General features: G+C 37.9%; 1 protein-coding gene across 4 annotated transcripts in view; it reads left to right on the forward strand.

Moving 5' to 3' along the window:
• PDE10A (phosphodiesterase 10A) overlaps positions 1 to 18,873 on the forward strand; it is a 393,767-nt gene that overhangs the window by 361,478 nt on the left and 13,416 nt on the right. For all 4 annotated transcript variants that reach the window (XM_063329175.1, XM_063329176.1, XM_063329177.1 and 1 more), the window contains exons 15-20: positions 374 to 457; positions 3,339 to 3,489; positions 6,598 to 6,753; positions 9,980 to 10,152; positions 13,920 to 14,031; positions 18,433 to 18,513. In XM_063329175.1, coding sequence (XP_063185245.1) covers positions 374 to 457; positions 3,339 to 3,489; positions 6,598 to 6,753; positions 9,980 to 10,152; positions 13,920 to 14,031; positions 18,433 to 18,513 — 757 coding nt within the window. The remainder of the gene's footprint in view (positions 1 to 373; positions 458 to 3,338; positions 3,490 to 6,597; positions 6,754 to 9,979; positions 10,153 to 13,919; positions 14,032 to 18,432; positions 18,514 to 18,873) is intronic.

The raw sequence follows: 18,873 nt of genomic DNA on the forward strand, positions 1-18,873 counted from the left end.
TTTAGGAGTGCCTGTAAAGCTCTCATCATCTCTGTAGAACAAAGAGTTTTGTACATTACTTAAGCAATGGATTCTTAAATAAAGAAGTTTCTATTAAGTAAACAAAGCCAAAGGCTAACCAAGGGTTAACGGTTGAACTCGATGATCTTAAGGGTTTTATCCAACCTAAATGATTCTATGGGTGTACTTCCATTGATCTTAGCAGAAATATATTCACTTACATTGCTGGAAAATATAGTCCATAAAGTCAGTTTTCTGTGTGTATTCCGAAACAAGTGAATGCTGTTGGATATACATTACCTAGTCATTTTCACTTGCTTTTAGTAAGAATGAAAATGTGTTTGTCCTTACTAAGCTGAAACTTTCTTCTTAGATACCACTTTGATATCAGTCCGTATGAGGATGTCTGGCCTGCCATTTTTGTCTACATGGTTCACCAGTCCTGTGGGACAGCCTGGTATGAAGTACACGATTTATAGCTTTAATTCTGTTATTTATGTGTTTTATTTATTAGGAATTTTTGAGATTAGTATTTTCTAATTCAAGGTCTCATTGTCTTTGGAGTTTATTTGCTTTGGTCTGTAAAGGGTTATAATAAGCAGGCTGGATTTCTTGTCCCAGCTTCTTGGTCTTCAGTTAATAAAATTTGGGAACATCCAGGTAAAAAAACTCAGGGTATCATCCAAACAGTTGTCCTTCCAATATGTAGAAGGATTGTTTGGTTCAGAGATGAGATTGGCTTTCAGACAGAAGATAGTGGCAATATTAAAAGTACTCTTGCCAAAAAGGAGAGAAGGTTCACGAATACTGATTTTTTTCAAATTTATGATTGCTGAAATTAATATAGTATATGGTTATAGTAATACAAGGTTAGATGTTATCTTGCTAAATAAATCAGTTATCGGCATCATTGTGCATTAATTATGGAAGTGAATGTTTTTCAGATGAAATGCTTCATTTATTGTCCTTTCTCTCAGTGTCCATTATCATTACTAAGATCAGTAGTCCTTTGGCTAAGTATATCCCATTGCTGAAAGAAAGGAGATGCTCTGAATTATGGAAAAAATCTACAGATGGGCAATTGAAAGGGGAAGTATCTCCCTGCAAAAAGGGGCAATATTTGGGAAGCGTTTGCTGGTGACTGTTTCATCTTAGTAACATCTCCATGCCCTCAAAGCATATAGAAAGACCTGAGGGTCTCTCTCGTGTCTTCTTCAATACTGTAAAGTGGGTGGCTGTTCTAAATACAGTTCTCTGCTGCGCAGTGTAGTTAGCTTGTTTTCATTCCTGAATGAATGGCTGTGGATGCAGGACTGGGGTTCAAATTTCCAGCTATGTTCTGTTCTTTTCCCTGCCTATCTCCCAGTTTCTTTCTTTCAAGATGTAACTTTGATGGCAAAGAATTGACGTTTTTCAAATGAATCTCAGCTTTCACATATACAGTTAAAGAAACAAAAGTGAGGGAAATATTTGAAAAGGAGGCTGTTAGGACTGGACTTGTATTTAATTTCTGAAAGAACAAAACTTCTCAACCCTCTGAAATAAGTACAGCTATTTTAAGACAAAAATTTGATTTTTAATATGTTGAGGAGTATGACTGTGCCTTTAAGTATACACATATGTAATGTATAACTGGGAGGATTTTGGAGAAAAATGTATGATACTCACTACATGTTCTTTGCTCTCATGAAGAAATAATCTTTTACTGCTTTAATCAAGTGTACAAAATACAGCAATGGAGAAAGTAATAGTAGCCTGCATTGAGGTATCATTGATAATGATTTTCCCTTTGGCTACAACTGTACTATCCCATAGTAACCATTGAGTTGATATTGGAGGTAGATGGAGGTGACTATTGTGATATTCTGAATTATGATCTACTGTTTTAAGCAGTAGTTCTAACAATTGTTCTAGAGCTGTCTGACTTAACTCTCTAGAATTAAAAGAGAAACCGTAAAGCTTTTTGGAAAGAATATGCTGCCATTTTTACTAACATCAGACTAAGGCTAAGAAGAATAATTACCTTGCTCAGCAAACCATAGAAATATGTTTTTCTATCTAACTGGCTCTGTATAGTAGATGTGTTTACATTTTAACATATAGGTCAGAGGCATTCAGCTTTGTTTTCTCAGCCCACATATGCTGCAACACTAGAATGTTACTAACTGCTTCCCTGAGATACCCAAGAAATGATCAAATCATGGAACTTAAAAAAAAAAAAAAATTCAAGCCACAGTAACAGGGGAAAAAATAAGAATAAAGGAAAACTGATCTGTTTATGAGAGAATAAGTCCACGACTTGGGGCTCCGGCATCTTCAGTTCAGTTCTGAGCTCAAATGTAATGTTCCTTTTTCACCCTGGGCAGTTTGGATTAGGTACTTTCGAAAATTTTAGCTGATGTCTCATCTCTGCCTGAATTTCCCATCTGTAAACAAAAAGTATTCAACTTTCTTTTCAAATAAACATCAGTAGACAAAGTCTATTAAAGATTGTGCAGAGCTCTGGTACTACAGAATGTGAACTCTCCCAGAAGTGTTTTTGATGAACATATAAGCCAAACATAACAACTACTTTATTACTGCTTTTTCTTATTACCTTAGTGAAAATACTCTCGTTCATAAATTCATTTTGTGTGTCTATATTAATAGCAGAAATAAAAAAAAAAATCTTTAAGAAATAATCTCATAAATGCTATAGATTTGGGGTGTTTTCATGGTTGACTGGCAATTACTTCACAAAATAATTTTTGATGGAAAATGAAGAAACAATGAAATGTGAATTTCTGGGTCATTTGGCTAAACTGGAAAAAAATCTTGAAGTCTTGGTAAAAATAAATTATTCTCATGATGTCAATATGGAGCATTTCAACTTCTTTCATTCAAAACAACTTATGTGTTTGGTGTTTGGCTGAAATTTTAATTTCAACAGGATTATTTCTTCAATGTCATTTGCTTAAAACTCCCTATTTTTCTGTTTTGATCATAAATGATGTTTTCAAATTGTCCATTAGATGCAAAATTTCACTATTTGGCAGGTTGAATAGATAATGATTTAAAGAAACCACACTTCAAATTTCTGGGAATGTTATGCAATTGTGTTGCCTGAGCTGGGTAGCTTGACTTATGTTCCAGAACTTTACAGATTAAACGAGGAGCATTGTCAGTTATCCACACTCCTCTGTCCTTGCCAAAACTTGAATGACTCTTGTAATCAATGAGTCATCTGCAATGAGAGTCAATCCTAGCACGAAGAGTAAACCAAAGAGCATCTTTTATCCTCTGTTGGTTATTTTTCCCGTTCTCACTTCTTGTCTCTGTCCAAATTAATTTCTTTCTAGCTTTGAACTTGAAAAGCTATGCCGATTTACTATGTCTGTAAAGAAGAATTATCGCCGTGTACCCTACCACAACTGGAAGCATGCAGTTACCGTTGCACATTGCATGTATGCCATACTTCAGAACAACCAGGGGCTTTTCACTGATCTAGAGGTAGGTGAGATGATTGTATTAGTTACTGGACCTCATCAGAGGTATCGGTCCTCAGAGAAGTATGTTTTCTATGCTAGAGTTTTGCTGTCAGCTTGGGCAGAGTGTATATAAATGTGCCTTCAGAGGAACGGGTGCGAGTGGAAAGCCTGAGGAAGAACAATTATTCAGATTCCTAATCGTAGTGTTTCCTTCATGTTTTTTGGGTCTGCCCACTGAAGAAACTGTAGCAAATTTGCCATAAGTCCATGTCCACATTTTGAGGTTCTTCCTGCCCACTTACAACCACAGTCTTTATTTTAATTATTTAACTAACTGTCAGATCTGTACTGAGGGGGAGGGAAGCACCCTGGATCTTGAACCCTGTGAGGTCTGGGAGATCCTGAATAGGAGGACAAGGGAGAAGGGCTTGGTGTTGCAGAGAGGGTTGATATATGTGAGTAAAGGAGAAGAGCAGAAAGGATGAAAGGAAAACAGTTATTCAAATGTGCTAATTCACTGATTAACTTTTATTATACAACAGTTTTCCTTAGTATGCATGTACATATTTTAAAGATAAATGCATAGTTTTTAAAAAAAATCAGGAAAAAAGTACTTTGAATGGGTCACTAACTGGAAAAGTTATAATAATAAAATGGAAGGCTTAGAATGGTCAAACGTTAATATACACTATGAAGAACTGCCACTTGTTTGTTTTTTTTATGAATTATGGTGAGTGCCACTGGGAGCACTATCATTAACACTACCTGAAACTTCTGACTGAGAGAACCTGTTTTCAGCTGTGTATAACTTTGCCAATTACTAGCCATATGGGCTGTAATTTTCCAAGCTCCTTGACTTTCCCAAGCTGATTCATTTGGGGAAATTTCAGCCAAAATTGTTTGGCTCTTCTAAAGAAACATGCTAGGAGAAATCAAGTTTTTGTTCAGTGTATAAGAGTACAATAAGATTTGTTGATCTTTCATTTGAAAAGGTCTAGTTTATTCTGCTGGAAACCAAGGACTTAAAAATTGACACTGAAATAGGAAAGTGGCATTTGCCAGGCATATGCTGAAAGTTGGCAAAGCTATACAAGTTTGAAAAAATTTGTATTTCTTTAACAGCAAAAATCTGTGGATTGCAGCCTCAGGGAATATTTAAAGCTCTGATATTATTCAGTACTAACCAAGTAGTAAGCCCCATCTTTTTGGAGATGCAGAGTAAGAAAAGACAGGGAGAGCAAAGGAGGCAGCTGTTAAGAGAGATGGAAACAATCTTTGTTCCCTGCTAAACTCCAGCCAGCCTTCACCTGTTTGAATGCCTATGTTCCAGCTCTTTCTAGCAGTCTCCTTTCTTGAGACTTAAAGTGAGTCCAACAACTCACTTTGTTGATCCAGTAAAAGTCCAGGGAACAGCTGAATTAAATTTTGGAGAACTAGGATGGGCTCATCTCAGGTGAAGGATGATTACATGAGCCTTGATAGACTTAGACATGGGAAGAGAAGTATGAAACACTGAAAAGGGCTTTCTGATCTAGAGACAAATAGATCCAGCAGCTGGCAGTGGTCAAAGAGTTGAGATCTGAGGAGGGACAATGGGTACAAAGTCAAGAGCAGTGGGATTAGGCATTGTATATAACCCTGAAGGACCAAGACAAGAACAACTTTGTGGGACCTGGAGACTGGAGGCAAAGAGAACCATCTGTTACAAGAGACAGACTGATGAGAATTGTTAAGACTAGAAAACATACAGGTTGTACAGAATGCAACAAGACAATTAAACTTGTGGGGGAAGGACAGAAAAGCTTATGCCCACTAGATCTAACACGTAGCACAAAGGATTCTGAGATTCATCTTTCTTTTGCCGTCAGAGACTTTTTCAAGTCTATTGGTTACACCTCTTGCCCCTCCTGATGGTAGTGAAAAGGGGATACCAGCTTCCTATAGTTGTAACTGTGTGACTTCAAGTAACATAGGTGTGTGTTATGTTCTTAAGGGTTCCACCTCCACTGAGGATCTGCGTGGACATGTGCTGCTGCATCATCTATTTTATTATGTGCTTTTTAAAAATGCACTTCACAAGATGCAATATTAAAAAGATATCACTAAAATAAATATGAAGGATTTAAAATAAAAGTGAAGGTCTCAAAATCAGAAATACAGTTAGGGTTGCTACAGCCTTAATTCTGCATGTTGTATATTTGTGGTAAAATCTTTAGTTACATCGTTGTTTGCTATTTTTCCACAGAATCATGTGCCTCAGTACAGTATACAGGTTGGATGTTGCTCACTTAATAGGTGGTTAATCAGTATTCTTTTTCTGCTTCATTTTGTAGCCTTATCCTTTTTTACTGAACACTCATCAGAACAAACTCTAAGACAGAACTGTTAAGTCTATAAAGACATTTTTGTGATACTCCATGCCGACAGACTGCTTCACAAACATTAATGAATGTGTTTTCAAAACACACCTGCTGTGTGAAAAACTTTTACAAGTGTTCACGTATTTTGTGTGTTGAAAGAGAGATTTCAGGGACTCAATTTTCTCAGGATATTAAGAGTTAATTAAATAAAAAAAATCAGTTACCGTCTTTCTTCATTTGCAATTGCTTTGTCGAGTGTTTCTGTGGCTCATATTAGTGAGTTCCTAGGAAGAGTTAAACCTAGGAGACTTGTTCCTTGTCTATGAGGAGCGTTACAGAGACAGGTCTAGCACTGGACTTTGGCGCAGCTGCCTTGGCCAGGAGATCATACATGTTCTGTATTTCCTCTCCCTCAATAACTGCACTTTTTATTTTTTTAATAAACATGGTAATGATTCAGTGGATGACCAGACTATCTGTTTAAAACTCAGATTTCTTGCTGAAGCAGAATCCCTCCTATAGTATGTGGTTGTGCAACAATGTTTTTTACGTTCATAATATATTAAATGTTTGAATTACAATTGCACCGAGAATTTTAATTCAGTATGTCCTCACTTCCATGTTTCTCACAATTTTAAGATTGTTTCTCCAAGTCACTTTTGAAGGCACTGTAAGCATAGTGCAACTTTTTACCTTATTCTGAGGAGAGAGTGACATCTAGGGGCAGGAAATACATCTTACATTTCATGTTTATCTCAATTTTTTTGTAGCGAAAAGGTCTTTTAGTTGCATGCCTGTGCCATGACCTGGATCACAGAGGTTACAGCAACAGCTATCTTCAGAAATTTGATCACCCCTTAGCTGCTCTCTATTCTACGTCAACGATGGAACAGCACCACTTCTCACAGACTGTGTCCATTCTGCAGGTAGGATTATTGAAATTGTATCTTCTGTGCAGTAGAGTCCAGTGGTGGAAACAGGATTCACATCATTACCCAGTAGATTTTCTGAAGCATGCTTAATTTAATTTCTAGATTGTAGTGCTCATTTAGAAGAGTGGTAGATTTATTACAGCAAGATGGGTTCCACAATTAGCAAACCAAGCATTAAATAATAGTGCAAAACATAGCTTTCTCAAAATCTTCATGTTATAAAAAATATTGTGTATTTGAAGGTCTTTGCTAATGGCCAGAGCTTTTAGCTTCTGGATCAATGAGGGTTTTTCCTATGACCATATGGAACAGGAACTTTGAAAATGAAAAATCAGTTTGTTACTTGCTGGATACTTCTGGCATAATGTGCTTCAACAAAGTCTTCCACCATCGTGAAATTCTGAATAAAAACTCAAGTGCTGGCAAAAGTTTGCATGAGAAGCTTGAAAACCTGCTGTAATAAATTCTGTGAATGTTAAATGTGTGGCATGACGGAGGAAATGCTAATTTTGCACGCATGAAAAGTTTAAACTTGTTTCATTGTGTTATCATGTGCTTTTTGGTTATTCAGCAATTTGAAATAAAAAAAAAAAATGAGTAAGGTATTCTATGAAAGAGAGTTCCTAAGATGAGGTAATGTGTCTGTATGTTTAATGACTAGAGAACTACAAGAAAGCATGCAGAAAGAAATCCAAGTGTGCTACTGACACACAGATATTTTCTCATCAGTGAAAATTCTTTTCATGCTCAATTAGAAGAGTGAGAACTCTCACCTGTGAAACCACTGCCAGTCCATAACATACTTGTGCTCACTGGTTTTAGTTTACCATACACGCGCTCGACGCACAGCCTTACCATGCTACTGTGCCACTAATTCGTTGTTAACTTTTCTTTCTTTCTGGTCTTTCAGGGGGAAGATAGATATTTTCTTAAATACCTATCACCTTTTAGGAAAAATACATACTCTGTATTGTATTCAGAAGCACATCTTGTGGTTGTGGTTTTAGGTATCATATGCATTTCATCAAAGAACGGAAACTTTATGTCTGAATGCTCCTCCATGTAGGAGGGTGTAATTGAATCCTTCAGTGGTGGTACGGCATTAGATTTTTAGTATCCATTCTTCGTGTGAGTTTGTGCACAGTGAGCAAGTTCCTCAGTCATTAACACTTATCTGTCCCACTATGGCTACATGAAGCAGACTTTGGTCGTTCTTCAAAAACCATTTTGCATTTTTCCTGCAGAAATGCTGTAATCGATGAAAGTCCCATTTGCCAAGAAGGCAGGGAACCCTTTTGCCTTCCCTACTATCTTCTAGCTTTGGCCATCAGTGTGAGTGAGGAAAGAGAAGAGAGGTGGTCAGGGCTGCAGAGTAAATTCAAACACTTGCCTACCCGTCGTTAGAAGCAAAGGCAGATTAGAGCAGCCTTTTAGACTTGCTGGTTTTTGTTAGAATCAAAAAGCTTTACTAAATTCCTGGAGTGTTAAAAAAAAAAAAAAAAAAAAAAAAACCAAGCAACCCACCAAACCTTTAGGGTTTATCTCAATGAGTTTTAATTTTATGTTAGTAACCTGCAGTACTTTTCACTGTTTGAAACTTTATAGCTGCTTTGCTCATCCACCTGCAGTTCTAGTGTACACCATACTTATGAATACAGAGGATTCCATTGACTAGCTTTAGCTCAGCAGGGAAAGAATAAAATCTTAGGAGCTATACTTCATATGTACTACTCAAAAGCCTAAGTGACATGCTCAGAAATGGCAGCTTCTGTCAGTACTGAACAGAATCAGTTCTTTTCCAGTAGTATGAACAGAAGATGTCAGAGTGGACTTTCTGATAGTGCAACTTCTTAAAGCCTAAAAAGTAGAATCTAGAATAATTCAAATATTAGGACAAATAGCCTGTTCTCATGGATAGGCAGCAAAGTTGGAGAGGAAAGTGTCCCCCAAACCCTAAATCATGAAAACTAGAAGTAGTCGTTTCCTGCTCCCAAAGTGTTGATGATGGGTTAAAATGTTCTGAACTGTGTTTTTTAAACATCATGTCTATGACTTAGTCTGTCAAAGGAACATTGACACATAGACGGATTGTATTTTCTATTCATTATTCACAATAAATCTACTTGTCCAAGTAAAAATGTTGGAAAATGACGTTTACGTTCCGGATGGTGAGAGAAACCGACCTTTATTTGTGCCATGGAGGATTTATTTTGAACAAATTATGTAAATGCTTGACAAAAGTCAGGAAAACTTTTTATGAGCTTCAGCCCAAATGCCAATTAAATGTCAAAACACATCTGCATTTGATGTATTTTGATAATATTTTCTATTCGTGAATGTGCACAGCTTGACATGACTGGCTCATTCTTTCTTATTTTTTCTCTGTTTCCTCTCAACAATAGGAAGACTTTTGACAAGTTGTTTTCCAAATCTTAGACACAGCGAATAGTGTTGACTTTTCAAAATGGGATATAGCTTTATGAGCGATTACAGTACATGGATATTGTCCATTAAATGTGCAATAATACGTAGTGGAAATTGAAAAGGGATGACAGTGGCGTGTTGCCAGAGTCTCCATAGTGGTAACCATTGTCTTTAGTTTATGAGTCAGTCAACTCATGGTTGAACAAAGCAGCTTTTTCCCCTAAATGTTCGTATACATTAAAATACTGTAATTAACTTTATTTCTATAGTGAAAATGGTATCAGTAATTGCAGCAATTTCAGGCACATTTCATTTGGAACACTATGAAAACAGAATTATTTTTGTACTTCAACTTGGATATTTCCTTATCCATATTATGTGTTATGCAGTATCAAAATTGTACTTCAGAGTGAATCAGACACTCAGTTTACCAACTTGGCAATGCAGTACTCTAGATTAGTATTGAATCACGAGTTCCCAAGCTAATACTGTCTGGAAGTGCTGTGTCTGTAGTGCTTATAAATCAGAGAAGGAAAAGCTAGCATTTTTCTCTATTAATACGTTTAGGCTTCAGAAGGAGTAGTCCCAAAACAAAATCAGTGGCTTAGTCATAGGTTTCATGACTGTGTTTAAAAAGGAAAGATAAAAATGGGAATTTCAGGCTGTCAGCATTTGAATTTGCCACAAAAATTGTCATTCGGCTGTAAAACCATTGTAACCTGTCTGGTGAAGTAAAGACTGAAATCGTCTCAGAATTAGAGCTTGTGCTTTTTATTGGTTTTTTACTTTTTCATAGCTGGAAGGGCACAATGTCTTCTCCAATCTGAGCTCCAGTGAATATGAGCAAGTACTTGAGATCATCCGGAAAGCCATCATCGCCACGGACCTTGCCCTGTATTTTGGAAATAGAAAACAACTTGAAGAGCTGCATCAGACTGGAGCATTAAACCTTAAGAACCAAGCACACAGGTAAAGCAGCAAACCAGTATTAGTTCACTATGGCATTAGTCCTGGAAAGAAAAACCTTATTTTTGCAAAAACATTTCTGTGTACACAGTAATTTTCTTACATACGAGATTTCTCAGACCAGCTGTATGTGGAATTCCGAGTATGTAACAGTAATTTCCATTGTTCTATATTTGCATTTCACTGCCTTTGGATATCATTTGCATAGTTCAGTGACAGACCACCTGCAGAGGAAAGTTAACGCACAGGCAGTTCAGTGGTGGGGAAAAAGATACAGTGCGATAATTGCTTACTTTTATTCTTACGTCAATATTTTTATTTTCTGTCAACATGCTTTTTTGGAAAGAATTCTGGTCAGATCTCAACCTTTGTGAATTAAGATAGCTCTAAGTTTTAAAAGTATACAAGCACATGTATTCATAAATACATGACTCTGTCCTCATAAGCAAGACGTAGTGCACCCTGGATGAGAGTTGTCTCATAACAGGCTTGATTAAAGTGCTCGTGCGGCCCTTTGGAGGTGCTTTGCTGGAAAGTTGATCCTGTCATCAATGTAATGCAGCGAAACATTAGAGATGTAACATGGGAAAAAACAGAGTCATGCTTCTGATCTCTTTACAGAGGGAACTTCGGTACTTGGTTCTTCTTTCTGAGGACTTTTACAGGGTTTTGCCAGTAGTTTTGAATAAATTATTTCAACACTGTAGGAAGGGTGGTTTTTAAAAGCTTATTTCCCAGTATGTAACTGAAGTTTGTCAGACTTGAATAAACCTCAACATCTTAAATATATATTTACCAGAAATCTGGAATTTAGGGTTTATAAAATTTAAATAGCATCACAAATATTTAGTGTGCTATTTAATATTCTATTATGTTTGTATTTTTTTATCTTACCTGCCCTCAGAGCATTTTCAATGCAAAGCCATGTGCCCGAAGATAGGACATCAGTTTGTAATGTGGCTAAAGAATCCAAGACTTGTAGTTGGTATCTCTACATGCAACCAAATGATAAATTTGGTCCTTTCGTGGCTGATGCATCCTCTTTCTTAACTCAGCAGAATCGCACTTTGCCATCTATCTGTTGTTTATATTGTGTATTTATGTATTCTCCTTGGTATATTTGTCTGTTGGTACGGTTTTCGTAGAATCATAGAATGTGTTGGGTTGGAAGGGACCTTTGAAGGTCATCTAGTCCAACCCCCCTGCAGTAAGCAGGGACATCTTCAACTAGATCAGGTTGCTCAGAGCCTCATCAAGCCTGGCCTTGAATGTCTCCAGGGATGGGGCCTCCACCACCTCTCTGGGCAACCTGTTCCAGTGTCTCACTGTCGTGGGCGGAGTGATTAACTTCACTTGTAAGAGAGAAGTAATGAAATATTTATTAACATAAAACAGTGATTTAACAAAGTTAGTAATGAACGTGACAGTGTTTTATGAGATTCAATGGCAGGGTACGCTTGGTTATTTACTGCATAGAGGCCAGGGTGAGACAAGCTGTCAGGGAGACCCTCCCGTTGAGCGACAAGGTTCAGAAAGGACCCCCTTGCTTCCTAAACTCCTTCTCAGAGAGGAGTCTAGGTGTGACTGGATCCAATCCTAATCCCAGACTTGGTCAACGGTTTATGTCTAAAGGATTATATATATGCAATCATTCCTTTGTATCACTTAGCTAAGATTTCAAAGTTTAGCGTGCTACTAGTCACTTACTGAGAATCAGCAAGGAATCTCTCAACCTCGAGGAGTAGAACCTTAAGTGAGTGTCCCCACTCAAGGGGAGATCCTGTCTTGCAGCCTGCTGCTGTGCAGGAGGGCTCAAAGGGCTCTTGGGCTGTCCACTAGTAAGATAATTGACCTATAGTCATATTCACAAAGGAACAATATACCTAGGTCCCCACTCCAGACAATGTTTTGACTATGTTGCCAGCCATCATAGTTCAAGTGCAAATCATAACAACTCCCACTGATGGCCATAGCTTGAGCAGGAGCCAGGGGGTAAAAGGAGAGAGCACACTGCCACACTCACCACCCTCATTGCAAAGAACTTCTTCCTAATGTCTAATCTAAACCTACCCTGGTCCAGTTATAAACCATTGCATCGTGTCCTATTGCTACATGCCCTTGCCAACAGCCCCTCCCCAGCTTTCTTGTAGACTCCCTTCAGGTACTGGAAGGACGCTATAAGGTCTACCTGGAGCCTTCTGTTCTCCAGGTGGAACAACCCCACCTCTCTCCACCTGTCTTTGTAGGAGAGGTGCTCCAGCCCTTTTATTGTCTTCATAGCCCTCCTCTGGACCTGCTCCAACAGGTCTCTGTCCTTCTTGTGCTGAGGGTTCTAAGCTGGACACAGTACTCCCGGTGGGGTCTCACGAGAGCAGAGTAGAGGGAGAGAATCACTTCTCTGGATCTGCTGGCCATGGTTCTTCTGGTGCAACACAGGATGTAATTGGCCTTTTGGGCTGTGAGTGCACATTGTTGGCTCATGTCCAGCTTTTCATCCACAAGTACCCCCAAGTCCTTTTCCACAGGGCTGCTCCCTGCAGCCCAGCTCCGCAGGGGCTATCATTCCCCAGCCTGTGTTGATAACGAGGATTGTCTCGACCCAAGTGGAGGACCTTGCACTTGGCCTTGTTGAACTTCATGAGGTTTGCATGAGCCCACCTCTCTAGCTCATCCAGGTCCCTCTGGATGACATCCCGTACCTCTAGCATGTCAACCACACCACTCAGCTTGCTGTCATCTGCAAACTTGCTGAGAGTGCACTTGATCCCACTGTCTATATCATTGATGAAGATATTAAACGGCACCGGTCCCAGTACGGATCCCTGAGGGACACCACTTGTCACCCTTCTGCATGTGGACATCGAGCCATTGACCACCACCCCCTGGATGCGACCATCCAGCCAGTTCCTTATCCACTGAACAGTCCACCTATCAAATCAGTTTTAATGACTGCCATCACATTGGCATGCAAGTTAGCAAGTTGTGTGCTTTTTCCATGTAATAGGCATAATTAACAAAGATGCAGGTGTCCTTAAGTGTCATCTTAAGCTCTCCATTGGGTGGAAAACACATGAATTCACTCATTAATTTGCCAGTTTTCTTTATAAAACTTAGATTCATAAACATAGGTTTGGGTAGCAGATGACTGCTAGAAAACTGTTTAAATAAGATTTTTTTGTGTGTGTGTGCCTTATTCTAATAATGATTATAATCTTACTGTTCAGTTATTCACTAAACAGGTTTGTCAGTGTATAGGACAGAGTTATGTTTAGGATTCTCATTCTGTCAGCATTAGAATTCATTCCAACAAAGCAATGACAGTACCTTGAGATAGACTCAGAACTACTTGTTTCCTCTTTTTGGAGTATGTGTGTCCCTCTTTAAAGAACGGAAAGAAGTGTAGTAACAGGATATGGCATTTTTCTTTTTATAGACTTGTACTGTATTTTCAGAAAATTAAGGAGGGGCATGTGAGTGTTTTAACAGGCAGGCATTCTTGAATACTTTTCTATGAATGTGATTGTGCAGAGGATTGTCAATGGACTCTGGTTGCAAACAATGCAGGGAATACTGCAGGGAATATAATATACAATGTTTGTGATGCCTTACCAATGAATCGTAAACAAGTGAGGAAGAAACAAGCAAGACAGGAGAAATTTTGTAGTATATATACTTTACTTCAGACTGAACTGAAGAAGGGCAACTGAAAACTTTGTAATGTGATCATTAATTGTTTACCAAACTTACAATTTAATGTAATTTTATTTTAGGGATAGAGTGATTGGTCTGATGATGACAGCTTGTGATTTGTGTTCTGTAACAAAGTTGTGGCCAGTTACCAGACTGACAGCCAATGATATATATGCAGAGTTCTGGGCTGAGGTATGTGTGTTTCTTTTGTTTACTGTCTTTACTTTATAAATGGAAGTATCGAGGAAGAAAAAAACAACCATAAGTTATTGGATATCTTGATGTGCTTGTTTTAAAAAGTGTTCATTGGTGCATGCACGTGTTTTGCTGTTTACTCTGAAGCTATTTAAGGAGTTAAGTTAGCTTCCTAGTTTTCAGGCAGCGTTTTTTCTCTCTGTTAAAGATGAGTTTAGAAAGTATGTCCTAACATAAAGTGACGAAGCAACAGAACACAGAATAAAATCAGTAATGTTTTTTGAGTAACTAACTGTAGTTTTGTGAAGGATCTATTTGTATTCTAGAAATCCAAAATATGAAACCAGCTTCCAGGTCAGCTGCCTTGAAACACACTTGTAAAGCTGTAGTATGAGTCCAGGAAATGCTAAAGCAAATACGACAAACCTTAACATTTTTCTGATCTGACCATTTGAATCTACTTTGTGAGACAGCTCAACAACTGGGTGTGAGAGCGAGCTGATTTTTTAATATACTGAAAGTTACTGCACAGATAAGATGTACTGAGAATTGAAACAAGGCATTGAGCTGCGCTAACGTAATCATGTTCATAAATAAAGATGCAATCTCTCACGTGTCTTAGGCTGAGTAAATGTTCTAATCATTTAATTTTTAAAGTGGAAGTGACTACTTTAGGGATAAGAAATGAATTCTGAGGGTGTTGCATAGAGTTGAATTATGCAGTTTTAGAAGATAGGCTGTATTGTCAGAATTACTATTGCACACGTGTATCATAAAGTGTTCTTTTCTGTTATGTGTCCTGTGGAACACTGCAGAATTCAGTGGGCTTATTTATGTTTTACACAGGTATAAAATGGAAATCAGGCCCACAGAGTTGTAGCATGCATTTAGTGTGGAGATTGTTGTCGTGCCTGTTGCATGTTCTTTATGAAATTCAAGATGTGCATGGCTTGTGGGTGTTTTTTGTATTGACATGTTCTCATTCTCTTAATTATGAACAGCTCAGACAACAATAAAATATTTGAAAAATGCAGACTGTATAAGCTCAAAGATCTAGTTCAGCGCTCACTTTCTAAAATGTCAGCACTGGAAGGTGAATATTCTTATGAGTGATACAATGGAGGTGTAACGTTGATGTGCCTCACTAATTACATACTCAACTTTTTTGCTTACAAGTAAAAAGACTTTTTAATGCAAATCTTGTGAACTCAGTGGAGAAGGAAGGATCAAACTGATTTTTTCCTACTCAACAATAGTTAAGATGGGCATTATGGACATAATTGAGCCTCCCCAAACTAACCTGTTTTGTAATCCAAGGATGTATGGATCTTGTTATATTGCTACTACATGGAGCAAATGTAAATTAGAAGTCATTGACAGAAATTGAGTTCTGCAATTGGTGTTTTACTGAATCCTCTTTAAGAAGAGGTAATTGATGTGTGGCAGAAGTTGAGCATGTTGTGATCCCCTCAGGACAGCCGACAAACCCAGCCAGAGGTATAAACGCTTCTGGAAATGAGAAAACTGGAGACAGATATAGAGAAAATCCTGGGAAAGCTAAACCAATATAAAGTTTAGATTGTGTTTCACTGCAGAAATTGTCACTTAATTCGGGAAAAAAAGGTGAATTCTAGAAAAGTGTATTTGACTAGATTATGACTAGGTTATGTTACAGTTTTAAAAGTAGAATAGAATGTTGCTTCTAATTACTACTTGAGTTCATAATATATTGAATGATTTAATCAGAACATTCAAATAATATTTCTTCTTTGTGTAATCATTAACTAAAACAGTAACTGCAGGAGAGGTTGCAGGAATTTTGTGGTATGTCACACTGGTCTTTTCATTGAATGAAGCCCAGTATAGCTGATGTTTTCAGCTAAGATTTAACTTTATATCAGTTAAGCATGAAGCTTTCCCACAGTGCTACAACTCAAGCAAAATAATACACTTGCTGATCAATTATATAGGATTAAAAGCTTGTATAAGATTTGTCTGCTGTGGTTTTTTTGTGAGTTATGAGACATTAGAAAGTTGTTAAACCCTTTCTGCAGTATTTTTTACGAGACTTACTATAAGCCACTTATTATGGCCATAGTGCAAGTATGATACAAACTGCTTAAAATTTAAACTTTAGCTTTCTGATCATGATCATAACTATGAGGATAAAAGCAGTATTTTTACAACAGTGTATCACATATGTGTTTGCATGTACTGAACACAAGAAAACACTTATGTTTCTAGTGCATGCATTCCATCTAAACATAATACTTTTTTACTGTGAGGGTGGTTGACCAGTGGCACAGGTTGCCTAAAGAGGTTGTGGAATCTCCATCATTAGAGATATTCAAAACCTGACTGGACACAGTCCTGGATCACCTGCTCTAGCTGATCCTGCTGGGGTAGGTGTGTGGGGTGGATTGGATGATCCCAAGAGGTCCATTCCAATCTAAACCATTCTGTGATACCTTTTTCTTTCAAGGTGAAATGGTGAACACAAATCTGAGCTTTGTTCAGTTTTGGCATAATCAGTCAGAGGCTGGACAGCTTCCTCAAAGCTCTGACTTCAAGTGTTTCTCAGGCATTTGATATTATGTTAATTGAAGAGCTTAAAATCATATGAAGATAAATGGTTTAGTGTTGAGGTTCTTATCACTGAGACTACGGTAGCTGCAGAGTCCTGGATCAATCAATTGCAGTACTTCAAGCAAATGTGAAAAAAAATTAATTATTTACTGGGGGCACATAATAACAAAATTTGCTTACAGTTCCTAAACAAAAATCACTGAATTTCTGTGCCTGGAATTGTTACAGGCATCTTTTTTTTTTATTGGCTGGGGAAGGAGGCCTTTCCTTTTGTTTCTTTCAGTAGTAAAATGTCTAACAGAGACTAGATTCAATTATTCTAGCCTCTCTAACTACTTGGAGAAAGAAATATGTGATATGAGAGAGTGGTACAGACACCAGTTCAAAAATAGCTTCCTGATTACATCTCTTGTTGGTTAATTGAGCAGGATCATAGTTAATAGGTGTTGTTGAGGCCAAATATGCAAGAGGGAATTGACTTCCAGAAGCCCCCATCTTTTTTGCCCTCTAGGTAATTGCAAGGCAGATGAACAGAAAGATGTTCTGCTCAGATCAGAATCAATTTATTATATTGCAAACTTCTCTTTGAGTAAAGGTGCCAAAATCCTTCTTTGAAAGGCACATTGGCACTTGAAACATGGCTTTATAAAATCTTATGAGAAACGTTTAATAAATTGTCTTCTGGAGATCCCTTCACCAACTGTATCAGAAGCATAGAACATGGATTTAGGGAATGTCCCAAGCTTTCAGATAGCTAAACTTCTGTAAGCTGAATCTCACATTAAAGGACGCAGATAAGCAAATATTTTATAAGCAGTTATCCTGCATAAGCTTTCTCCCTAACTAAGGTCTGGCTTGGGTGGAGTTAGCTTTCCCCACAGCAGCCTTCATAGGGCTGGCACTGGCTCTATCAGACATGGGGGAAGCTTCTGGTATCTTCTCACAGAAGACACCACTGTAGACCCCTGGCTACCAAAACCTCACCATGCAAATCCAATACGTAAGGTTAGGAGTTTGAAGATCCCATTGACTTTGGAACCTCACACATGAACAGTAGCCAAAAGCAACCATTGCTATGGCTGTAGTTGACTTTATAACCTCAAGATTAAATATCCATGGTGTTTTAACAATGCAGTTGAGGCATAAGACTATTGGAAAATTTATGGATTTTTAAGAAGTAATTGTGTTCAAGCCCAGTATAGTGCTCAGAAATGTGTTTTGGCTGCTCTGCTGGTAATGGGTGAAATATAAGGAGAGAGTTTTCTCTTGTACATTACATATATCCGGTCTTTGGATATATTTCATCTTTCCTAGTATTTCTCTTATGAATGTAGAGGGATAATGTCCTTAAAGAAGGATGTTTGACAGGCAGCTTCTTCAAAGCAGCATAGTCAAAAAGATTTAAATTAATCTATTTTACTTAGCTTTTCCTTGAATGGGTGAGTTGTGTTCTATTGGTCGTTGTATTATAGTGCTTTAAACAGGTAATGTTTTGAAAGATGAGATCAACTATGAATAGAAGAGAATAGAATGAACTGATTTATTTGGTTTTATTCTTCCAGTTGCTTTTTACTATGGAGACACTCTTGGAAACAAGGAAAATGTGTGTACATTGACTCAAAAACTTCATTTTCAGTATCTGCTGTCTACATTGTCATTTAGGTGAATGTATAATGTAGGCTCATTAGCCCCTCCTTAGGCAGTTTTAAATTCTGGATTTTTAGATTGACATACAATAGAAGATGGGAATTAATTCAGATCTCAGTAGTCTTGATTTTTGTTTTCCTGATTGCTCTCTCTGCTTTTCTCCAGGGTGATGAAATGAAGAAAACGGGTATTCAACCTATTCCTATGATGGACAGAGACAAGAAAGACGAAGTCCCTCAGGGTCAGGTATGAACTCTCTCAGTAAAATGATACATGTTTATAGTATTAATAAAACATGTATGGAGAAAACTCCTCCTCTCAAGTGGATGGTCCCTCCCACTGTAAGAGAAGATCAGGTTTGTGATCACCTGAGGATCCTGAATATACAGAAATCTATGGGACCTGACGAGATGCATCCCAGAGTCCTGAGGGAATTGGCTGATGTAGCTGCCAAGCCACTCTCCACAGTGTTTAAAAAGTCATGGCGGTCAGGTGAAGACCCCGGTGACTGGAAGAAGGGAAACATCGCACCCAGCGACAGCCAGCATGGCTTCACCAGAGGCAAGTCCTGCCTGACCAACACAATGACCTTCTGTAATGGAGTGA

This window comes from Chroicocephalus ridibundus, chromosome 3, assembly GCF_963924245.1.
Source record: "Chroicocephalus ridibundus chromosome 3, bChrRid1.1, whole genome shotgun sequence".
Classification (NCBI taxonomy): Eukaryota; Metazoa; Chordata; class Aves; order Charadriiformes; family Laridae; genus Chroicocephalus; species Chroicocephalus ridibundus.